The sequence below is a fragment of the Fundulus heteroclitus genome, chromosome 9 (genome assembly GCF_011125445.2).
Source record: "Fundulus heteroclitus isolate FHET01 chromosome 9, MU-UCD_Fhet_4.1, whole genome shotgun sequence".
NCBI classification, from domain to species: domain Eukaryota; kingdom Metazoa; phylum Chordata; class Actinopteri; order Cyprinodontiformes; family Fundulidae; genus Fundulus; species Fundulus heteroclitus.
In genome coordinates, this window is record NC_046369.1 from 27,534,778 (window position 1) to 27,558,146 (window position 23,369).

At 41.0% G+C, this 23,369-nt stretch overlaps 2 protein-coding genes across 3 annotated transcripts in view; both read right to left on the reverse strand.

The window, feature by feature from the left end:
- The window catches only part of gatad2ab (GATA zinc finger domain containing 2Ab), a 39,128-nt gene extending 38,165 nt beyond the window's left edge, over nucleotides 1–963 (reverse strand). The window contains exon 1 of one of the 2 annotated variants that reach the window (XM_036141374.1): nucleotides 793–963. The gene's annotated coding sequence lies outside the window, so the exon portion shown is untranslated. The remainder of the gene's footprint in view (nucleotides 1–792) is intronic. The other variant, XM_012871650.3, reaches the window with a different exon arrangement.
- A 3,137-nt stretch (nucleotides 964–4,100) lies between these two features.
- mau2 (MAU2 sister chromatid cohesion factor) lies at nucleotides 4,101–22,117 on the reverse strand. Its single transcript, XM_012871665.3, has 18 exons — nucleotides 21,850–22,117; nucleotides 21,466–21,549; nucleotides 21,185–21,280; nucleotides 17,991–18,085; nucleotides 17,313–17,340; nucleotides 16,981–17,136; nucleotides 16,700–16,846; nucleotides 13,999–14,089; nucleotides 13,804–13,907; nucleotides 12,997–13,074; nucleotides 9,153–9,218; nucleotides 8,935–9,018; nucleotides 8,466–8,515; nucleotides 8,297–8,374; nucleotides 8,108–8,219; nucleotides 5,830–5,920; nucleotides 5,591–5,718; nucleotides 4,101–5,416 (listed from the first exon to the last, which is right to left on the reverse strand). Exons 1-18 carry the CDS (start codon nucleotides 22,081–22,083, stop codon nucleotides 5,342–5,344), a joined length of 1,797 nt encoding a protein of 598 aa, XP_012727119.1. The 5' UTR covers nucleotides 22,084–22,117; the 3' UTR covers nucleotides 4,101–5,341.
- Nucleotides 22,118–23,369: the final 1,252 nt, after the last annotated feature.

Here is a 23,369-nt window from a genome sequence, read left to right on the forward strand (position 1 = left end):
CCTGTCCATCTGTCCGGCTAAAGAGAGAGAGAGAGAGAAAAAAAAACCCAGTGGCTACATAAATCTAGCTACCAGCCCACAATGGTTCTCGGTGTTTTAGACGCGTTACTAGCTGGAAAACCAGGCGCCCCGTGCCCCTTTAAGACGCGATGTTACATATCATACAATTTAGTCTGGGTGCCCCCCCCTCCCACGAATAGCGATACACGAAAAGAGACAATGAAAGCGACCCCGTCTCGGAGAGCCGCGGGCTGGTTACGCGACGAGCTAACGTGCTAGCTAAGTTAGCCCGCTAACGCTAATTCTCCGGTCTGCACAAACAGTCCCTGGACGTGTTCACGAATAATTGAGCGTTAATTACGCGGAGAAAATGTCATTCGGGGCCGAATGGTTTGTGGCTTTAAAATAGCAAACGCGGCGACGGGCGGGGGGGGTCGTCGGGCACCGGTGCCGGTGCGGGAGGGGACAAGTTTGATGGGGAAAAGTTTGTTTTATTTTTTGCTCCACTTTTGAGGCTTTGCTGCTGGCAGCCCGGGCTGGGGTAGGTGTATGTGTGTGTCGCTGGGGCTCCACACACATACACACACACACATGAACACACACACACACACTGTTACCTTGCGCGTTAGCTGAGCTCGAGCTATGCTAGCTAGCTTAACTTGCGTTAGCCAAGCTAACGCCGACAGAGAGGGAGAGGGGAAAAAAAAAACTTCCGTCATCGTCACGTTTTAATTGGAAATTTTGATCTCGGATAAGATTACAGGACAGCGAAATAAAGTTTGGCGAACTTACGGAGTATCTAGGAGGAGCCGGGTCGAGTTCCCCCGCGGTTTTCACTTGTTTGGCGTCAGTATTTAGCTGGCTTTGGCGTAAAAAAATCCCGGGGATCCCCTCTCTTCTGTCCGCTGCCACTCCGGTTGCCAGATAATGTAATGAGCCACCACAGGCGGCGTCATGCTGCGTTCATACACACCTCGGAAATAATAAGTGCTGCGATGGAAGGAGAAAAGATGTGTTCTGGACCCACATCGCGGAAGTGACCAAGGAGTGGAACTAAATGCATGTTTGCGAATACTTTCACTTTGGAGTTTGATGAATATTACGAAGATGTCCGCTTATAATGTGCGTCTTAGATGCATTAAATGAAATGTGTTCAGCTGTGGTGGTTTACGGGCTCCCTTGGATCTGTCAGTGGATTTAAAAATTCACACAGAATAATCCGTCCCAGACAACAGGTAGCCCATGAAAATGTAACGCCTCTTTATTGCATTTTAACAAGAACTCAGTCAATCCAGTTCACGCCTTTTTTTATATATATATAAATATGTTCACATTTAGACATCACTGGGTGCATAGAAAAAAAATCCATGTTTATCCTCTTCATAAGAGTTTAAAAGTTGTATTTGCTTATGGGCCTGTAATATGATGCAGATGGTACATACTAGGTTTTCAGACCTCATTCTGTATGATGGGAGCTAAAAACCAAAGGTATAAATGCGAGGCAGGCATCTGGCTGTATAACGATCCCATTTTCAGATAACGTTCTGAGATCCAGTTCCATGCAAAAGTATTCACACCCCTTAAACCATGCATGCCCAAAGTGCGGCCCATGGGCCATTTGTGGCCCCTGTACTTATTTTGTGTGGCCCCCCAACTGCATTTCAAGAAAGATTTGGTCCAGGTGGCTGATGCAGATGAAAGATTTTAGTTTTTAGGGCAAAATTACCGGAAAGTTAAAATCCTACAATTGAAAATGTTACGTACTGCAAGCAAGTATTCATCTTTTAATGAACACACTTTTGACATTCTCTTTAATTTCAGAGTAACATCTGTCCAATGATATTTAATTATTCAGACTTTGGTGCATTAAAATCTGCTTTGAATTCAGTCATGAAAACTGGCTTATTACAACAAGTTTTAAAAATGTTTCGGCCCTCAAGTTCCTTTGACTTGACAATTTTGGCCCATGCACCGAAAAGTTTGGACACACCTGCCTTAAACTGTAAATATTGCAAATGTCAGTCTGTTCTAACTAGTTGCAGTGATGGACAAATGTGCCAAGTGCTTTTGTATTGTATTATATATATATATATATATATATATATATATATATATATATATATATATATATATATATAAAAATATATATATATAAAAACTGCTAAATGGATTAAACATGATAAATGGTTTTATTTTTTTCCCTCACAGAAATCTAGAGTATGCACTGCATTTGTATTCAGCACTTCACCCCTGAGTCAGCACTTTACATTTACGGCTGTAAGTCTTTGGAGGGTATGTCAACCTGCTTTGCACACGTAAAGGTTGATATTTTTGCCCGCTCCTCTTTGCAAATAGGTCAACCTCAGCCTGACTGAATAGGGTCAGGGTTAGGGAGCACCTGTTAAGAGCAAATTTCAAGATTTGCCACAGATACTCAAAAAGATTTGCACTTTGACTTGGTCAATTTAAAAACACAAACACACTTTTGGCTATATGCTCCTTGTTCTCGTCTTTTCTTTTTTGTCTTCTAAAGCCACTTTTCCACCATTACCTACTCAGCCCAACTCTTCATTATCAAAGAGGTCTGGAAGTCGGCGAGCGTTGGAGATGTGCGCAGCCAATCATATTGACTGGACACGTGCAGCTTTTTAATGAGGCAGCAAAGTTAATTTGTAAGATCGCACCTGTAATCCATTTTGCTTTTTCACTATAAGCTGAAAGAGCAGGTTAGAACCTCCATCTACTGAATGTGGCAAAAGATATTTTCTTTGATTTCACAAGCAGCGTTACCAGGGAACAGACCAGACAGGTCAGGGACAAAGTCGTCAGTTTCATGTAGGACTGGGTTATACAAGGAGCCAATCTCTGACTGTCTCACAGAATGCTGTTCAGTCCATCATCTGAAATGGGACGAGGACGCCTCAGCTGCAGTCCTGCCGAGACATAGCGACCCGCCTGAGCTTACAGGCAGGCATTCATGAGGAAGGCAGTCAGGAGGCCTTTGGTTCCCCTTCAAAAGGTTCAGAGATCTTTAGCTTTGGTTGAAGAATCTGTCAGATTTGCACTCAACAAACCTTGGCTTTATGGGCTGGTGGCAAGAAGAGAGGCAAAATAATTGATGTTTTAAGTTTACATGTGGAAGAAGGTGCCCTGGCTGGATAAAACCAAAAAAAAAAATTGGGGGGGGGGGTGATTGAATACTACACACTTCCTTGATGACACCATACCTAAGGAGAAACTAGATGGTGGCATCATGCTCTGGACATGCTGTGGTTCAACAATAGTGGTAAAAAGAGCCCCTATTTTTCTTTCGGTGTTCCCATTTTCCTTACCGCTCGAAATAGCCAAGTTGCTGCTGTGAGATAAAAATAAAATTAAAAAAAGCTGCTTTTTTTTTTAATATAACTTTTGTAACAGTTGCTTTCATGACGCCACCCACTAACCAAACAGGAACCAACAAACTTGTGACGTCGCATTTTCAGCTTGCCTTACAGGACATAAAAGAATCTGGTACCATGTACCAGTACCTAAAATGGAATCCCCTAAAACAGGAGCCTGAAACCTTTACAGTCCAAAGAGCCATTTTGCCTACAGTCCACTTGAATTAAACTTGTTCAGAGCCGCAAAATGTTGCAATGCCTTCTGAAAAAAGACGTTATAATTTTTGATAAAGACCTACTGTAGGAAATATGTTATCGTTAAAGAAACACCCTTTTAGGTACATTTTGAGGATAAAAAAAAAAAAAGGAGGATGAATGGGATGTTGATCTTTGTGGATAATGGTGTTTCATTTCTAACATAAAAAAAAAAAAATATGGATTTAAAATTAAAAATTACTGGCACTTTTAGCATCATTCTGTTGTGAAAATTAAAAGCAATTATTCCAAGAAAAAACATGCTAAAACATGCATTTACTATCATTATTACACTTAAATACCATAGTAAAAATATAATTTGTAGCCAAAGTTATTTAGAGCCACTGTGGAAGGTCCAAAAAGCCACAGGTTGCAGACCCCTGCCCTGAAACAACGAAGGGAGCGCAATCTAGTAAAAAATAAATTAACATGACACCAGAGGAAAAAGGTCAATCATCAAACTGACACATTTCAATTATATTTTTATTGGAAAAAATATTGAAAACAATGTAAGAATTAAAAACAGAGGCATTGGATAAAATATGGCTAGTACTGAAAGCTGAAACTGTGTGTCCACCTCTTACCAGTGCTTAAAATACCAGGCATTGAGATACCTACATAGGGTAGCTAAAATAATACATATCACACTTTACTAAATTGAATTTATAAAATGTCACTGTACAATAAAAGGTTCGACAAGTGGCAACTTTATACAAACATACTGTGAAAAGATCATTTAGTAGGACTATCCAGACAAATTAGAGTAAAATAAATCTTCTTTTCAATGTCTAAAAAAAAAAAAAAAAAAAAAAATGATTTGTGGAAAACATGAACCAGAAATATTCTATGGTGGAAATTAAACACATAGGAGAAATGTGTCTTTTTTTTTTAAGGGTATTAGTGATAATATAATAAATTCTACTAATATTTAGAACGCATCTCTTAAAACACGATAAAGTGTGCCTCAAAACAACCAATGCAGCTATTTTATTTTGTTTTGACAATGAGACTTTTCAAATGAATGGATCGTGAAGATAAGTTACAGGTCTACATTTCCTACCGCGGATGTTGTGCAAAAAGAAAAAAAATTATCAAAAACCTATGGTTAGCGACCCAGCTGGAAAACTATAGTACAGGGAGTTGCATTAGTAACTTCCACACATGGGAGAGAGAGAAAGAGAGAGAGACAGAGAGAGAGAGAGAGAGAAACAGCATCCATACAAAAAAGGCAAGATGTAAAATATTTATCAACAGTTACAAAAATAGCAACATGAATAAATTAATTTCTTCTACATATTTTTTTATTGTCCATATCTAACTGGATCGTTTCCAAGAAATGGAAATAGAAAATAATCCTGGCAAACTCAAATCCCTTGATCTGAGGCAATGAGACCCTTTTATACATTGCCATGTGTCCTTCCTCCTAAACCGACAGTCCTACCCGGATCTTGTGCCCCGAGTCCGTGCCATCAGAGTGTTATTGTTAGATAACTTTAGAAAAAAAAAAAATTTAAAAAAATTTAATAGCAGACAATCAGGAAGTAATCTTCAAAACGCAAAGAAAGTGAACGTCCGACCTGTCACTTGTTTTAAAAATCCTTTTTCAGCTACAGAGGTGTGGAAAGCAGGTTTTTTTTAGGCATCAAACTGCTGCTTGTGGTAATTTACCAGCTACAATCGCATGCATCCGGGGGGGGGGGGGTTTCTCATAGCAGGCTGGCGAGGCTTGTGGTTGGACCATTCTGGGCTTGGATCTGGACAGGAGGGGGGCCGTCCGTCCACTGCAAAACAGAGACATTGTGTAACTGCAGCGCGAAGAAGAAGCGCGGAAAGCCGTACCGGCACGTATTTACAAGCTAAATACGCAGATTTTACTGAAGGGGGGGGGGGCAAGCGAAAAGGGAGACAACTGAAGATTATGAATGGAAAGAATGAGTCAAATCTGCTTTCCGTACACTGATGAGGTTATGCTCAGGGAGGCTGCAGGCGGCGATGTGGTCCTGCAGCAGCTGCTGGGAGAAATTCTGGTGCATCTGTGCCGCCTCGTGGGCATCCATGTTGTTTCCGAGGGCCTTGTTCAAGTCTGCGGACACGACACAGCGGAGTCTTGAGCATTTTTATTTTGAACGGGGCGAGGCGTGTGCTCGCTCTCTGGAAAAGCTCCAGAAGAACGTGGGGAAAGTGGAGCGTGTACCTTTCAGCAGCGCTGAAGACCAGAGCTGGACGGACATATCGGGGATCTTGCTGGCCAGCTGCATGGCGGGGACAACCATGTTGTTGCTTTCCTAACGGGGGGAAAAAAATAAATAAATAAAAAATCAAAGTTTTTCTTTAAATTGCTCCAGGTTATAACAAAAAAGAACATCCAAGAACATATTGAACAAGAAAACAAAACACATAATACTTTTGAATGTATCCCGTTTTTACAGATTTAAGTCTCTGCTGCTACAATCACGACTGGGGGAAGAGCTTGTAATCATGTTTAGCGAGAAGATGCCTGCAAATACTGAATGATTTATTAGATGTATTAATATATTCATATTGTGTCCAAGGCCTCGAGCAATTAAAATTTCATTGCCTGGAATAGAAGGATGTTTTAAGGGGGAGGGGTCTTTTTCAAAGGATCATTAGATAACTGACCACTGCCTCCAGGAGTTTTTTTTTTTTCTCTCCACTCGCTCTCTCTCTCTCGAATGAACAGTTTTAGTAATTTGGGTCAACTGGAACTTAATCCCGTTTGATTGCAAGCCTACAGTAAAAACGAGAGCTGCTTCACAACCCTGTGGAGTAACTTTTTACACTTAAATCTCATTTCAAAACGGTTTGATCAAATTACGGGTGATGTTAAAGGTTTTTCCATAGGCACATTTAAGTGGATCTGGAAAACCAGCGCTGCACAGTTCAGAGACGAATCTTTTGCCAAATATTTGATTTCTTTTTGTCTCCAGATTAAAGATTTATAAGGTAATTATCAGAGACTCAAAAAATAAAACCCTGAATGAGTCAAAAACTGCTTTTTTCCTGCAGTAAATGTAATCCCCAGCAGATCTAACCAGAGACTTGAGAGAGACTTTACTGCTGTCCTTAGAGTTAATCATGGGAGAGGAGAGGCAACAGGGCATTTCATTGGCTCCTGCATACAGACGCACAGAGAAATCGGCTGGGAAAAGGAAACAACTGCATAAAAAAACCCTAAAAACTGTATTTTTATGACCAGTGAAGTCAGTAAGGCTGACAACAACAGCCCTTCATCGGTGTGGATGCTGTTACTGAGTGAAAAAGTAAACAGGCTTAAAGGCAACCAGACGTTTGCTCAATTTTTATGAATACCTTTTCCACATGTATTCCAGGAGACTTTGTTAACTCTGAGCCTCTCGTTGAGCAACTTGGAGCTTGGGAGCTGCTGTTTTTAGGTTTTTATAGCGCATGGATGTCTATCCTCCTAGCAGCGTTCATGTCAGAGGCGAATCAACGAGCCGCCCTGCCCTTCCTCCGGTGCGAGCGGTTTACCCGGCACCCCGAAACGACGGTCTGGGGTCCTTCGATTTAACCCTGCTGTAGTCGCCCTGACTGATGGCTGAGAATTTGCACAGGCAAGTCTGAAGAGTGGCTGTTTTCAGTTATCAGTGAGGTGTGATAAAGTGATAACATCAGCCTTTATTGTGGGAGAAACGGAAAAGTTGGCAGCCCCTCTCAGAAACGAAAGCGTTTTTAAGAAATGCACAAACAGATCTTGAGTAACGATAGCTGAGCTAATTGCTAATATGAGATGTTGAGGAGACATTAAAATGTCAACGTTACCATCCTCTCTTTGTTCGCATTAGTAAAACCCAGCTTCAGATCACGCAGATAATCTTTACCGCTCACAACAGGAAAGCAAGGACGTTAATACCGACTACCGTTCCTGGATCGTCGTCCATCATGGAAATCAGAAGCAACTGAAACTGGGATTAGCAGGTCAAAACTATAGAAAAAGGTTTTAAAATGTCCGATTGGTGCATCTCCAGTGTTGGAGCTTGTAGACCTGAGAGGATGTGTACCTGGAGGAGTATCCGTCAACCACCAATGTTTAAAATAACCAAATGATATTATTCATTACAATCTTCACCAAAAGATTTAGCTCGTCTGCTTGGTTTTGGTCTTTCCCTTCACAGTCAAAACTGAGGAGCTGCACCTTATTATTCACTTACAAATATAGCATTAATCATTAGTAAGGGCTTGCAATGTTTAATTACTTTATTTTAGGTCTGGCTGCCCAGAATAAACGTTTGGTTTTCTGTTTAAGGGGAACATGATTGGACTAAATGGACTTTAAGAGAGAGAGAAAAGAGAAAAAAACAGGAAACCATAGTGTTCTGTCTGGGTGACCTGGTGCTCCAACCTTATTCACAGTCCAGTTGTTTTTTACACAAAAACCAAAAACAAAGCAGCTTCAGTGTGTATCAGCAACGTTTGTTAAGTGTTGGTCTTACCCTGTGGTTGCCCAGTACGTAGAAAATGTGGCCCAGCAGAACCAGAGAGCACGCTGTGAGTCTGTTCAGGTCCTCGGCGTTGGACATTTTCAGAGTTTCTCGCAGGAATCGCCTGCAACGACACAAAGACGCCGTGTCAGCGGGACGTAGATCTCTCTGTGGGTTTTTAGTTTTTTGGAGTTGCCGTACTTTGCCTCGTTGTAGCGTCCCTGAAAGAAGGACAGGAGTCCCCTTATGTAAAAGGCTGCGGCGCGGAGGCAGTGAGAGCTGCGTTGAAACAAAGGGAAATAGTTCACTTGTGTGTAGAGAACAGAAGCTTTATACGACATGGGCTTTTAATGCGTGCAACAACTTCTACCTGACTGGGAAGTTATGATCGGGGTTTATTCTCTCCAAGAGGCCGTACAGCTGGAAAAGAAAGAGAGACAGGAGTATATTAATTTACTTTACGTTTTATTTTATTCATTCTGAAGATGTCTTCAGTTTTCATGCATTTTACAGCTTTGTTGTTAGCGGTAATAACACTGTTAGTCTGGATAGACTTCACTAAAGTTTGGTAAGCTGAATGCTGAGTGGGAAGTAGAACAGGAGATCAGGAAAAAAAAAGTTTAATGGTGCCCCCTGGTGGAATAAAACGGTAAAAGCAACTGTTTTTCAGATCATATCAAACATCTGAACCTGACATGTATATGTGCTTCTTAGGCTGGTCTAAAAACCAGCAATAAAACATTAGGCATCGAGGGATTTGAACTGAACCAGAAGGCTTCACAAACGTACTTAGACGCTCCAATCTAAGAGCATAAAACTATCATTTTTCCCCCCCTCACCTCCTGGTGTCTGTTTCCTTCCCTGATGTACACACTGGCCAGGTTGGTTACGATGTACGTCCACAGCTCCTGGTGAGTGGTGAGCTGCAACACAAACGGCAACGTGGTGACGACGGTGCAGGCCGACCGCAGCACAGAAAGGACCAGATCACAACCGCTGCCGCGTCGATGTAAAAAAAGAAAGAAAAAAAAACGAAATGAAGTGACAGTGAGCTTACCCGCAGTGCCGTGGTAAACTGTGCTTCTGCGTTGTCCATACAGTTCACTGAGATGCAGTACAGACCCTGGGGGTGAGAGAGAATAGTAGCTTCATTATTTTGGGAATCTAAAGAGTTTTTCAAGGCAAGACTCTGGTTTTCTTCACTCGAGTTTCCAGGTTGGCAACATTTTAATAAAAGTCTGGACATGCGAGTACAAAACCTTCACCCGTGTGTTTATGATGTGTAGGTTACAGAATAATGAAACGACACAATGCTTGCTGTGCAGCGTTTTTTTTTTTTAAAAAAAGGTTATTTCAGAGAGATCAGCTATATATCAGATTCTGCAATACATGGACTTGTCAAACATGGAGTGGATTATTCTACCCTAGATTCTGATAATCTGTGTATCAAGGTTTTGTTTTTGCATCACACAAGAGATTAAAAAAAACACATAAAAGTTAAAAAAATCCAGCCTAACCCAACCTGGTTCACGCAGCAGGATAATTTGCCCGATGTTCCCCTTCCGACAGGCCCTGACGATCGGGGTGGGCCTTGAAGGTGCGCAGCCACGTGATTTAACTTTTTTTATTATTATTTCTATGTGAGTAGCTCAGTCTGGTTGCATACAAAGTTTTTTATGAAAGATTATCACGTCCTGTTGGTGTATTAGTTGTTATTTTGGTGTTTTATGCTTTGTTTTTTGCTCAATTTAATAATAAATAAAGCCTTTCATGTTTATCTAGAATAACAACAGCAGTACGTACAGCGCATGCGCAGCAGGGGGTAAAACAAGGAAGCGGCTAACGGCTATTAGCATCTGCCAGCAAAATAATGAAAAAAGCTCCAAGATCTTTAGAAGACCTTTAGAAGACTCTAAAGGTCGCTGTAGATTGGTTTATTTAATTAATAACGGTAAGTCTTTGATCACGGTAGACGGCGGCACATCAGTTTATATTTGCTTCCGTTGTGGGGCTATGTTTAACCTCAAAAAGGACCATCAGAACATTATCACGATGGCTTGGTGTACGTAACTTTATTTTATCATGATCAAACAGTTTTTGGTCTTTTTTTAATAAGCATATAATGTGGCTACATACCTTAAAAATAATCTTAAGAGATACTCCTGCCGTGCGTGTTGCTCAGTAGAGCGTTGGCACCGCTCCGACTTCAAATCAGGGATATTCAACATGTTGGAATGTCTTACCCTGATATATTAGCGTGTGTGGACAAATAATAGAATAATTTTTATTATTTACTATTTTTGCTATTTTCTATCTTACTATTTTACTATTATCTACTAAGTTCATTGCATTTATTATGTATATACTCTTTACTACTGAGAAGTTTTAAGGTTTTATTACAGTGTATTTTATATGCCCGATCTCTCTTTACTTTAGTTTATTGTTAATTAGGTTTATTGTGTTATTCATATATTTGCTGGAATATATAGACCAGTGGTTACTATTTCATTTATCATGTATGTGTATTGATTTACTCTCTCTCTTATCGTTGCAGAAAGCCTGCAGAAAGCAGAGAAATATGTTAATATGTGACGATAAGTGTTTTTCTAAATATGTCTGAAACTGTGATGAACTGTATTCAGCCATCTGGAGTGCTTATGTATAAATGTACTTTGTGAACTGCTTAGTATTATCTCTGTGTTCCTAAGGTCACAGAGTGTTTTGCTTATCCCTACCCCTTAGGTGTTTGAACCTGACAACAAACGAGCACCGTCCGCGTTGTCTCCACTCCTTTAACCAACACCTTTTCTTTTTATGTTTTCTCTGTTAAAATTAGTCCACAAACAACCACCATGGTTCTTCCTGGTCGTCCATGTTTATTGGCTCTGAACTCACGTTTGATCCTGAGAGGTTTTACCAGATTTCCTGTGTGATACCCGAATGTTCCCGAGTGAAATCTGTTCGTGTGTGGTGTGTTGTGCCTGCTGTTGACCGGGCACCACACACTGTTTTATCTATAATTTTTGGCCGTCACGCGGGGGGTGTCTCAGGCTTTGCAAACGGGCCGACTATTTTAAAATCTTGCCTTTGGAAGGTCTGGAGACACAAACAGCAGTATAAGTTGTGTATGCTTTATTCCTGAAGATGTGTGACTTTCTCGGTCATCTCTGTCAGCAACGATTCCAGATCAAGTCAGCCTTGGATAACTGCTACCACAATCTGCTATACCACCAGTTTGTACCCGTGCACTGCCGTTGTGCATGCAGGCATTTTTCATAGGTGATGGAGATAAATAGTCCTAAAATGTTCAGATCTCACGTGTAACTTACTGCAGTAATTATTTAGCATTATATTACCTTTCATTTTGGATTCTGGTCTCCATTTGGACATAAACGTCCCACAGCAGCGACTCCGTCTCATACATGAGTTAGATTTCAGAAACTAAAAACCTGAAATGATTTCCCAGCGCCGTGTGAGTGAGCTGCTTGTTCCAGCAGCTCCCACTAAGCACTGACTTTTTCTGTTTTAAATCTTTTTTATTTTATTTTTTTAAATTTTAGACGGTGTGTTTGCGACACTAACTCGGCATCAATGGACTTGTAGAGAGAACAGCTTGGTCATGCTGACAGAGACGCGGCTGACCGGTGATGCACCTGTTCTGGCACTGTCGCAATACTGCCACCTGCTGGAAGGAAGTAATCTGGTTCATAAGACTCAAGATTGACTGATTTCTGTTTCATTTGGGACAATGTACTGTTTCCAGCCCATGATATCAAAGGCTAAAAAAAAAAGAAACTATATATTAAACATTTAATAATACTCTTAGGGAAATCCCATATTCAAAAATGTAAGTTTCACACTTTCCATCGTTTCTGATGTTTCAAAAGGAGTCAACAGTGCATTGTTAACATCTGACTGTAATAAGAAAGCTATAAAAACACTATCAACTTCATGAATTTACGTGAATATTCGCCCTGGCTTCTGGTCAATTGTATTTTAATTGTCTTGAATTGAATATAGATCTTCCAACAAAGTTTTGGGGGAAAAAAGCTGTTGGCCTTCCCAGCATCATGTCAACTCTCATGTGAATATTCAGAGGCATCCTGTGTGTTTTGGCCTTCCTTATTTTTTTTTTAATATACATTTTCTTTTCCTTATTGAGTCTTTGCATGGTTCCATGTACCTTTCACTTTGGTGCTGATGCACCCAAACCTTCCCTATGTGGGACAATAACGGGAATCTGTATTTCTAAACTGTTCACTAACTAGGATAACAAGTTAGTTGGTAAACTAAATATAAAAGGACATACTCAATGGACAAAACAATATGGAAGCCCTTAATTCTTCTGAAATTCGTGTTAAAAGATACAATTACATTGTTTCCGATAAAATAATAAAATCAAATTCCTTATTTCTAGACTGTAGGAACTTTGTTACTTAATTGAAAATATGCAATTCTCTACGTTTATCAAAGATACCGTGTTAATGACGTTCTAAAGTCTATAACCTGTTAAAAACCCCGCACTTACATTTCCCCTTAATTTGATAAAATTACCTAGACTTCCTTGCTCTAGCAAATTTAACTGATTCTGTACTTTTAATACTCTTAACACCTTTAAAAACGGGATTTTGTTTCTTTGCAGGTGATTATATTTTATAACAGCTATAGGTCTTTAATTCAAATTTTATCCACAGTCCAACAACAACTTCAATAACTAGTCAATTGTTTTAACAGCATTAGTTGTTTTGTTTTCCAGCAAGAAGGATTTCTCTTGTAAGCCTGATAAGCACCAGAGGATGATGAGGACAACAGACGTATCAGAGACTCGGGTCTCTTTCAGACTTGAATCACTTTTAAAACACATTAGCCACACAGAGACGGCTTTGCTTCTAAATACTCACTAATAGTGTGTGTAGTTGAGCAGCGTGGTTGTTGAATAACCTGGGGGACTGTTGGCACAGTTGACAAACCTGTGAAATCTGAACAGAACGACACAAACTTTCATCAAGAATGCAGATTCTGTGATGAAGAAAGAAAAGAAACGGGACCGAGATGAACAGCTTCAGAACATTTTCCACCTTTAATGTGAACCGCATCAGTGCAACCTCATGGAAAAAAAAAAAAAGAACACGCTGAAATCTCTTAAGGGAACAAATACAACAACTAAAACAATGTGGTTGGGTTTTAGTTTTATTTTTTTTTGTAGGAGTCAATCAGCTCGGCATGTCTGGACTGGACATTTCTCAACATTAATGGACAAAAACAAATAATCTACCTCGATCTTATCGGACATTCCTGCTGCCCTCTCAGTGTCAACGCAGGCCCTCATGACTACCTTCCTTCTCGTCTGTCCATTAATTCTGGAGGAAGGCCCAGCATCAAGAATCTTACAGCGGCCAAACTTGGTTGGAGGTGATCATGGGGGACTTTAAACGACGCGAGGACGAGTACCGACCCCCATAATATGAAGGTGTGCATACTTATATAACCACGTTATTATACATTCTCCATTTTTAAACATCTCCTACACTATTTCAATGCGTTTATAAGGTGAGTTGGGCGGGCCGGGAGTCACATTAAAGGTGGGAAGTTCTGATTTTTTTTTTGGTGAAGCCTTTTTAAACCCACTGAGTGTCAATGTTCAACGTGAGCTTGCGTATTCAAGCGCGTGAAGCGGAGCTGTGGCCGCAGGAACAGAGACAACGTACCTCCTGTAACGCCGTGGCCTTGTGGCCCGTGACCAGTCGACACATGATGATGTGCTCCAGCAGAATGACTTGAAAGGTAGACAGGATGGGGCTGCAGTCCAACACTGAGAAGAGTTTAGGGGTTAAAAGGAGCAGGGTTTGGTTACTTCTGAGCGGCGTACGGAGCGGAGCCCGCGCCGAGACGCTACAACTCACTTTTCAGTTTCTCCAGTTGCATAAGAGCCTTGTCCGTGTACTTCTGGGCCTTTTCCAGGTAGCCCGCCTGCATGGAGTGCATGACCGTCACCTGGAGAAAGAAAAAAAAAAACAACTTCCATGAGATCAACTTCCAACTTCCTGAGATCGCGGCCTGTTCCTCACGCTTTCCACTGCAACTAATCAGACATCAAAACTACGCGCTCCGCTTGTTAGGCGCAGAATACGACTTCTTGGTCATAAAGCTTTACAATTGATTTAGCGCAGAGAGCGAATGGAAAAACTGGGGGATAATTTAGTGGCGAGCAGAAAAACTGAGCAGTGAAAACGTGATTACACGTCTATTGCTTATTGATCCGGCAGAGATGCACCGACGCGGGCTTTTGCAAGCTGTCATTTTCCAGTTTTCTTTGAGGTCGGATCGGCTGATTCCCATCATCACCAGTCAGGATTTTTCACCGGGAGCCGATCAACTGAAAACTGCTCGAAACCGTGACGAAGATAAAACGTATTTAAAGGTGACCCAGGATAGGATAGGTCTATGGGCAACACAAAAACCTGTTTGTTACATTTTCTGCACAACATCTCTGAGATGATGAGATTCCACCTATTGTGAGCTCCTTTCAGAATGAGCCGTTTTTATAGAGTTCTGTCAGTTTCATGCATATAAGCTGCAGCTGGCCGCACCCCCACCCACTCAATGTTTACGCTGGCACTTTATAGATGTGAAAATGGCTGCAACAGCACATCTTTGACCCGGAGTCAGACCCGGATGCAGAAGAAGTGGAGCTTCCTGCGCCACCGGCAAAGATGCAGCAGAAGTTAGTGAACGGTAAGGCGCCTGTTCCTGCAGGGCGGCCTTAGAGGGAGCTCCAGAGCTGCGATGAAAGCCACGTTTCTGCCGTATTAAACTATCCTGTGACTAGGGCTGGGCGATATGGATTAAAAAATAAATCTCAAAATTTTCCATTCCAAATTTCCTCCTTTTTGTTTCATAAAAAGAAATTGACGAAATTATTTTAAAACCTTGCTTTTTATGTCAAGCATTTCGTCAGGGAGTTGACCTGAATTCAAAGTGCAACTAAAAACAAGCTGTGAAAAACAAGATGGCAGCCGTGCCATTATAAACAATGAAAATATAACAAAACATTTGCTGCTAGTGGTATACTACACATTGAGCTAAGAACAGGCTTTCACTGCACTTGTGAACTTCAAACTAAGTTAAAAAAGAAGTAAATAAGTAAATGAAGTACCTCGTATTATGGTAAAAAAAAAAGTTTCTACTTAACAATATTTTGACAATACATTTGCCTAAACATATATTCAGCATCACATGCTGTTCTCTTCATGGAAACCCAATGAGTGTATTGGCAAAATAAAATCTAGATTTTCCAAAAATGAAATCTTAAAGAATTGTAAATTCGAATTAATCGATTACATCGATTTATCGCCCAGCCCTACCTGTGACATCTTCTCAACTGCCTAGAAACATCTGCCTGTGAGTGTTTTTTTAATAAAGTGTTGGTTTGTGAAAGAAAAACAGCTCGTCTTTCTTCTGTTGTTGGCGACTTCACGTGAAAGCGCCATTCTTCCTCTAGTTACTTGAGGGAGCCGTGATTCCCTTTCCTCTTCTGCAGTCAGTCTCACAGACAGCTGCAGCTGCCTCATCATGGCTACAAATCCCACTATGAAGTTTCTAACTACCTGCAGTTAGAGCAATTTGAATAGATGTAAAAAATAAATAAAAAAAAATTCAAACCTACATAATTTTCCAAGAAAGCAGCATTTAATTCAGTGAGCAGCAGTAGTGCTGCAAAGAGCTCCTGCTGGCATGGAGGTGGTGAAAAGCTCTGCAGTAAGCAGTCATGACAGGGCAGAACGGAACTCCCTCCATTTCTTGAAAACTATCTCGATATTGACTCTGGTTTTGATCCGTCGCCGATCAGACTCCAATTTTTCCCTTTTCATCGCACTAGACATTTTTTTTTTTTACTTGTGGTGAGGTCTAAGATGCGCTTGTTGCTGGTCTTCTGTGGTCCATCTTCTAAAACAGTCGCAGTGTTCTCTCCCTGATGCCTCAGTTTTCACGGAGACTCTCAACAAAGTAACATTTGAACAACAGTTTGAACAGTTTGAACAAACGAGCAGAACATCACACCAACGCGCACACCCAGAGGATCCGGCCCGAATTACTCTCTCATAAACCGACTAATGGGGCCTTTAGAGGCAACCGTGGTAATTAGAGGATAACTCATTTTACATGTCGGGATATTGTAAGGGCATGTATGGGAAAGAAAATAAATAGTATTTAACTTAAAAGCGCAATTCACGTTTAATGTTCTATTGTTATATAATGCCTCTCTACGTTTTGCTCTCTTGTTTTAAACCAGGAAGGCATCAGTCCCGCCTATCCTCCAATGCTCTTCTGTCTCGTGTTAATATCAAAATACGACATGCTACGTCATGCATCTGAACAACTGTCTGCTATGAGGTTGCCTCTCTAAAGCGTAACCACAGGGAACTTATTATTTTGGCTCAGTTCAAATACTGCTGGGTATTCCCTGCGTACCTTAAACACTGCGGGGCTGAATGGTTCTGAGTTATGAGGTTTGTTAATGAACTGTTGTTTTGCGTCAGTCACATAGAGAAAGCAGGCCGTAAAAAAGCCAGGCTCCAAAATGATTGAAGAAATCAGCATTACCAAATATACGAGAACACACATGTGCTCCTTGGGCAGCCAGTGGAAGAGGTCAGCCGGGTTGGTGGGAAGGATCTCGTCGTCTTGGAGTGTAGAGATGGTCTGAATACACTGCTGCAGCTGCTTCAGACATGGCTTCACGCTTTTTACCTGAGACAGTTAACGCAATGCAAGCGCTCGTGTCAATTTCCACACTTATCTTCATAAAGCTCCAGAAATGTGGAAAACACCGCTGCTGACCAACAGCTTTTGTGATCCTGATCACTCCAGGGTACATCTCCTACCTGTCCAGCATCCAGGTAGTGTGTTACTTGTAGTACTAGGAAGAAGACTCTCAGCGACTCCTTCTGGATGGGGTTTCCCTGCCAGTTTTCGACTATGGTTCCGCACAGTGTGAGAAGAGGATGCACCTCACCGAGCTTCCTCTCCATCAGCAGCAGCTGCAAGGTTGGAGATCAGTTTCAGGTCCAAACAAAAATGCAAAAACAAAAAAAACACATGTAACACTGTAAAATACACTTCCTTGTGGAAGACGTAAATAAGACCAATAGTAATAATACTAATAATAAAACCCAGCACAGAAAAGAAACAGCACAAAGAGAAATGGAAAACTTACCATTCCTTTACTAAGAAGAAACAAAGCCCTAAAAAATAAAAAAGTAAAATTAAGTCAGATTTTTCCCCATTAAATTATAACACACACACAAAATAAATACTTTTTTAAAATAATAATTATTGGCAGAAATTAGAATATCAAACATTTAAAGCACCGTACAAAGCTTATTTGATAAGAAAACAAGAAGTTTGTAATTTCCATAGATTTAAAATCAATTAAATATACAGCTTACAGTGAAAATTTGCTCATAAATAACGATGATGAAAAAAAGTGGTAGCTTCATTGCACATATATGTTGATCGCTCCTTTCCGGTTTTAAAACTACATATGGTCTATTTACTACAAGATGTTCAGATTTAAATATATTTTACTGTCTCTGAACATTTATTCTTAGAACTATACCAGGTTTAATGGCATTAATTTCACATACAATAAAAATAAGTCCTTAAAACCTCTTGAAAAAGTTTCCATCTTTTAATCATCTACTGTGCAACAGCCAAGGCACAACGACTTCAGCTGAAGCGGATCACATCAGTCGGATGTAGACTGAAGAGTTACGCGCCGTCAAGCTGAGAAAATTATCATTTCGATTTGGGCATCCCATAATAATGCCATCTTCTTCCCTGTCGAGCAGGTACAGCTTTAACCGCGCAGTCTACAGCCATCAGAGAGCTTTACCTGGTATATTCTGAACCCACAACTCGGGCATACTCGGCACCAACACCCAGAAGGTCACAGGCTGACACCAAGTCCTTCTCCAGAGTGTGGAGTTGCTGAAAGAGAAAGGATAAATTTTATCATCCAGAAACAGGCAACGGCAAATAAAAAAAACATCTTCTAACTTTCTAACAACCGCAATGTAACTGCAGCATAAAAAAAAATAAAAAATTCTGTTCTCCAAACGTAGGTCCTGTTTGCACGGAAACGCTTTTTGCTTAAAACCGAAACGACTGCTTGTGTGCAACATAACGGTGCACGTTTCACTAAAAATGGTACAATTTGAAGACGGGTTCCAGAGTTTGCAAACATCCTGGTCTCCACTGTGGAGTAGACATGAGGAAAAAAAAGATGAGTCGTCTGTCTGTCTGGGGATCACCTGGCACACGCACAGGAAGACTTAAACCATCCGATCCGACAGATCCATACAGATTTTTTTCCCCTGACCTACTGGCTGCCTAAAGCCTCCTATGGACCCGCGAGATCATGTGTACCAGAAGGTCTGCCAGCATAAACTAGGCGGTAAAGGCTATGCTGCAGTTAGCTACTCGAACCAAGCTCAAAGAACATGACCGTTAAACAGTCTCATCTGTTTACAGCACATCTACGCTCCTGCTAGCCTGGCCGGCCAGACTGAATTACACGGAGCGTAGGCCAGTCTGGTAAGGCTCCATTCCCTCCGGCTCAAAACAGACCGGGCCAATCACAGCGCGGGACTTTATGATACGTCACTTTCAGCGGCTGAATTACCCACAATGCAGCAGCGCTTTCTGCTACCATAACAGTCAAGATACATACGGAGATTTGTGTTGCTCGGTGCCTTGGAAGATTATGAAAGTGCAACATGTATCTTATTTTTATTTTTTTAGACAAAAAGCAGCAAACAATTGTTCACTGGAGAGTTTGCTCAATAGCATGACATGTTTCACCGGCTACAAATTCAAAAAACGAGAGCATGTCGCTTTGAGTAACATCTGTAGTTACCCGATTGGTTCTAACCTGATGACGCTGACCCTGTGAGTCCTGCCTTTGAAATCAGACTCTAGCTGCTCCTTTCCAGACTTATACGCACTGTATACACGTAAGCCCGTCTGGCTGACCAGGCTACGCCCCTACCATGGGTTTGTACACAAAAACACTTCTATTTTCCACTTCCGACAATCCGCCGTTCGTCGTCCAGCTTGGGGATCGGGGTACAGCAATGCTGAGGTGTGTGCAGACGACCTATATGGGGACGGACCTGGCCAGAAATAGCATGCCGTTTAGATATTTTATCGCGGTTCAGAGATTTTATTTTGTATTTTCCCCAAAGCGGATGCGTTTTACTTTGCAAAAAGTGTCCCTCTTCCTGTCTGACTCATGACTTTCCCACCAAGTCGCTGCGTGGCTCCGACCAAGGCAGACCAGGGGACTATCTTAGTCGGCAACTATGCAAACGCCCCGTTCACTTCCACCCGAACTCAGCGCTGCGACCTCATACGCCGCGATTTTCCGTCGGATCGGACGGGTCGGCGTGTCTCGGGCATTTAGTGGCAGCACCTTTTTAAACAGGGAGTGTTAGTGGAGCTCTGTGCAGGTTGTTAAGTTTCAAAGGACAACGAGTGGTGTGGGTCAAATACAAAAATAGATAAATGAATAAAATCTTCTTCAATACATGAATGAACCAAAACATAAGTGTAGGGCTGAAGTTAAGGCTTATTTTAGTAAGAGTATTCTATCAATTATCCTGAGAGTTAATCAAGTAACTGGATTAAAAAAAAACAAAAAACAAAAAACTGCCACAATTTGCAGATATTTCATTTAACTACTTAAGCTTATATTATATTATATACACGTCAAGTACCAGAAATACATGCAGAAAATGAACATTTTATTGCTTAAAATGAAATAACATAGCACGGCTTTCGTGTACACTTGAACATTAGTAGCAAAGGATGCATCCATGCTGTCATTAGCAGAAGTGAGAGCGACGTGCAACAGAAAAACCCACCCGGCCGGATCACGGCTCGCTGAATAAACCCGATTTAACGAAGCCTCAGGAAATCTTGGTAATCGAGTTACGTGAATCATTAGAGGAATAGTTTCAGTCCTACAGAAATGCTAACAGGTCACACAGACAACTAAACTCTTTGTTGAGGAAGTTGCTGCTTCGTAAAGATGAGCCAGCTAGTTTCAGTATCTGTGAGGTTCTTAATGTTGTTAGAAGAAGAACATAGAGGTAAGAATCCTCTAGAGAGAAAAAGGTATTTTCATTGCAAGCTCCTTCAGGCTGCCACAACGGGGAGATAGAAGTCAGCAGATAATAGGACGCTTAACATATTAAAGCAAAGTTTCTCCATTTTACTGTTCGAAGAGTACGATTTTATTCTGTTATGGGACATGCTGGGTAGGAAAATGTTAGCAACCTTTCGGAGATCTCACAGTCTTCCCACTCTGGAGCAATGACAAACGGTTGATGGTAATAAAAGATGCTAAACGCGGTTTAAAAAGGTCAACTGAGTAACTATGTTGTCTTTGTTTTAAAAACCTGAGTAACTGCAGACGTGTGTATCACCCACTGTGTTGACCTTTGACCTACCCACTGTGATGCTGCGTCTGGCGCTAATGTAAATAATTATTTAGCAAATCCCTAAAGTTGCTCAAGGCTCTTTTACATTTACAATAAATGTAAATAATACAATAAATGTTGATTTTTTTAATTTTGTGACGTAAAGTGAGATAGTTTGTTACCTTCCGGCATATTTGGAGAATATCGCTGTTTTGGCAAACAAACGTTAAAGTACATTACTGTCGCCTACTGGACTGGAGGGTCAGTGCGCCAGAAATGAGGCGACTGAGAAAGATACAACCAATATTTTTGGGGTTGTTTTTAGAAACAAGTGATTTTATTGCTACTTATTGAACTGGTATTAATGCATTAAACTCCCAGCCATAATAAAAACACATTAATTTAAACACAACTCAATTGTCTATTCATATTAAAATGGGAGGGGAGAGTACATTGTTACAGTTCTTAGAGATAAATCAGAACAGGCTAACATCTGTATCAACATGTCAGCTATTTAGAAAAAAAAAAAAAAAGGTTGGACAGAGATCAGCAACAAAATCTGTGATCGATGTTAAGAAAAGGCTGAAACCATTAAAGAAATACGTACCGCTAACTGGAACAGCAGTCTGCAGTGCCAGTATGGCGTTTGCTGGGATATCTGGATAGCTTTACGCAGCAGAGGCTTTGCAGAGTCCACCAAATTCTGACAATATAATCACAAAACACAAGCAGTTAGCAGCTTATAATCCCTCTGCGAGCTTTCAGGGAAAAAAACCCATACATTAAGAAGGACGCGTTAATGTCTGCGGAAAGTAGAGAACCGACTCGGTTCTCTCTCTCATTTCTGCTACCCTGATAAACATTCTCCTAAGTCTCAGTTTGCCTTACCTGTTGGCAGAACAGTTCCGACAGAATACTCGCAGCTTCAAATTTGACATCTTCGAATTGAGGAAGTTGTTGAGATATAAACCACTGCAACAAAAAAAGAAGAAAAAGAGGTGTTCAGCTAGCATTTTTTTTTTGGACATCGGTGTTTCAACAGCAGCTTATTTGGGAGAGAGCAGATAGTGGCCGTAAAGTGGCTGAAGCGAGGGTTTTAAACGGCAACACGCATATAAAACACGCATTTGAGCCCCTTTATTAACGCAACCTGGTTGAGCGAACGGCATTTTAAAAACGCTTCCGCCGGACGGGGCTCCCACTGCCCGCGGCCTACACGCCGCCCGCTCCTCCGCCGCGTCCCCGCTCTTTCCCACATCGAACGCCCCTCACCGCTTTCTCTAGGTGGCTGCGGGCCAGCTCGCTGTTCTTGGTGTGATGGTAGAGCACCGAGCCCAGCTGGAGGTGCGTCCGGGCCTCGATCCTCTGCGGGGGCTTGAACTGAAACACGGCCTGTAGACAGTGCACGCAGAGGCGGATTTTGGGTGGACTGGAGGTTCGAAAATGTTCGGCGAAGCCGAGGAGGGCGAGGTACCAGCGCTCCGGGGCCTCTACGTTTGACGCCATTTTCCCAGACAACAACAAGTTTTTCAGCGCTACGGCCAGAGCCGCGGGTTGCCAGGTCGGCCCAAAACAGCTTTGTACGGCTGCAGGGGAAAGTTTGGCCGGAGCCTGGGTTACCATTTTAGTAAGGGAATTAAATTATTGAAAACTAATAATTTAAAATGCTTTCTCCTATTATGCAACACACAGTCTAAATATTATACATTTTCCGATGTTTTTGTACCTAATAATAGGAGGACTAAACTTGCACTAAAAATGATATAGCTAAATCGGTTTTCCACATGGGTTCTGTTCATAAAAACAAACTAGTAGTCTTTTTTTGGGCAAAAATGGAACTGCACTAAATGAGGAAAACATTATACTGCAGTATTCCCCCCATCATTACAATGTGCTCAGTTATATATTTCAGGTTGTATTACATCCACCTGGACGTGTTTGCTGGGATTGGTGGATGTAATACAACCTCAAATATATAACTGAGCACAGTGGTGACTGGGATTCTGTATACTCCACACCTCTGATGTTCTATCTGTGTGTATTTTGTAGGTCTTACAGATAAGAAAGGTCTTACAAATAAGAAATTATAGTTTGTCATATCTGCCATATGCTTCATCTATAAAAGGCAGCTGTTTATATGTGGTGATTAACAACAACAACAATAGAACAAAAGTGCTTTTGACCATTAAAAAACTACTGTCTTGAAAAACATAGACAGATTGTTTTGTAAAGCTGTTTCACCCCCATAATAACATAAAAAAAATAAATTGAATTTGAGTTAGCTTTATTTATTTTTTTAATCAGTATTAGCCTTCTGTGGCTTGTTGATTTCTGTTGTGTGTGTTCTGTGATTTATTTTTCTTCTTCAGTACTGCATATGCTATTCTCTTCTAGAACCAAGCAACTATCTTGAGTGCAGGCCTGAAGTTATCACTGTCATTTCCTATTGATTGCCGATTTGGCCTCTTTGGCAATTGATCAGCTATTGATTATTTTCTTCATTACCCCTTCCCAAAAGGAACTTTGGGTGCTTTACACCCAAAGTTCAACAACAAACATGAAACTGCATGTAGTGCATTTGCAGTATAACTTTAAAAAAAGCATTCATTCAAGCAATAATAACAATAAACCCAATAGTTTGGCTCGGTTTATTTCAAACATGTCCATTCAAATAACAACTTTAATATGTTTAAGTCAACATTTAGGCAGATATATGTCATTTTTTTGTATGTATGCGTAATATATTATAGTCAAACATGGATATTGTTCGAAAATTCAGAACTGAAAAGAAA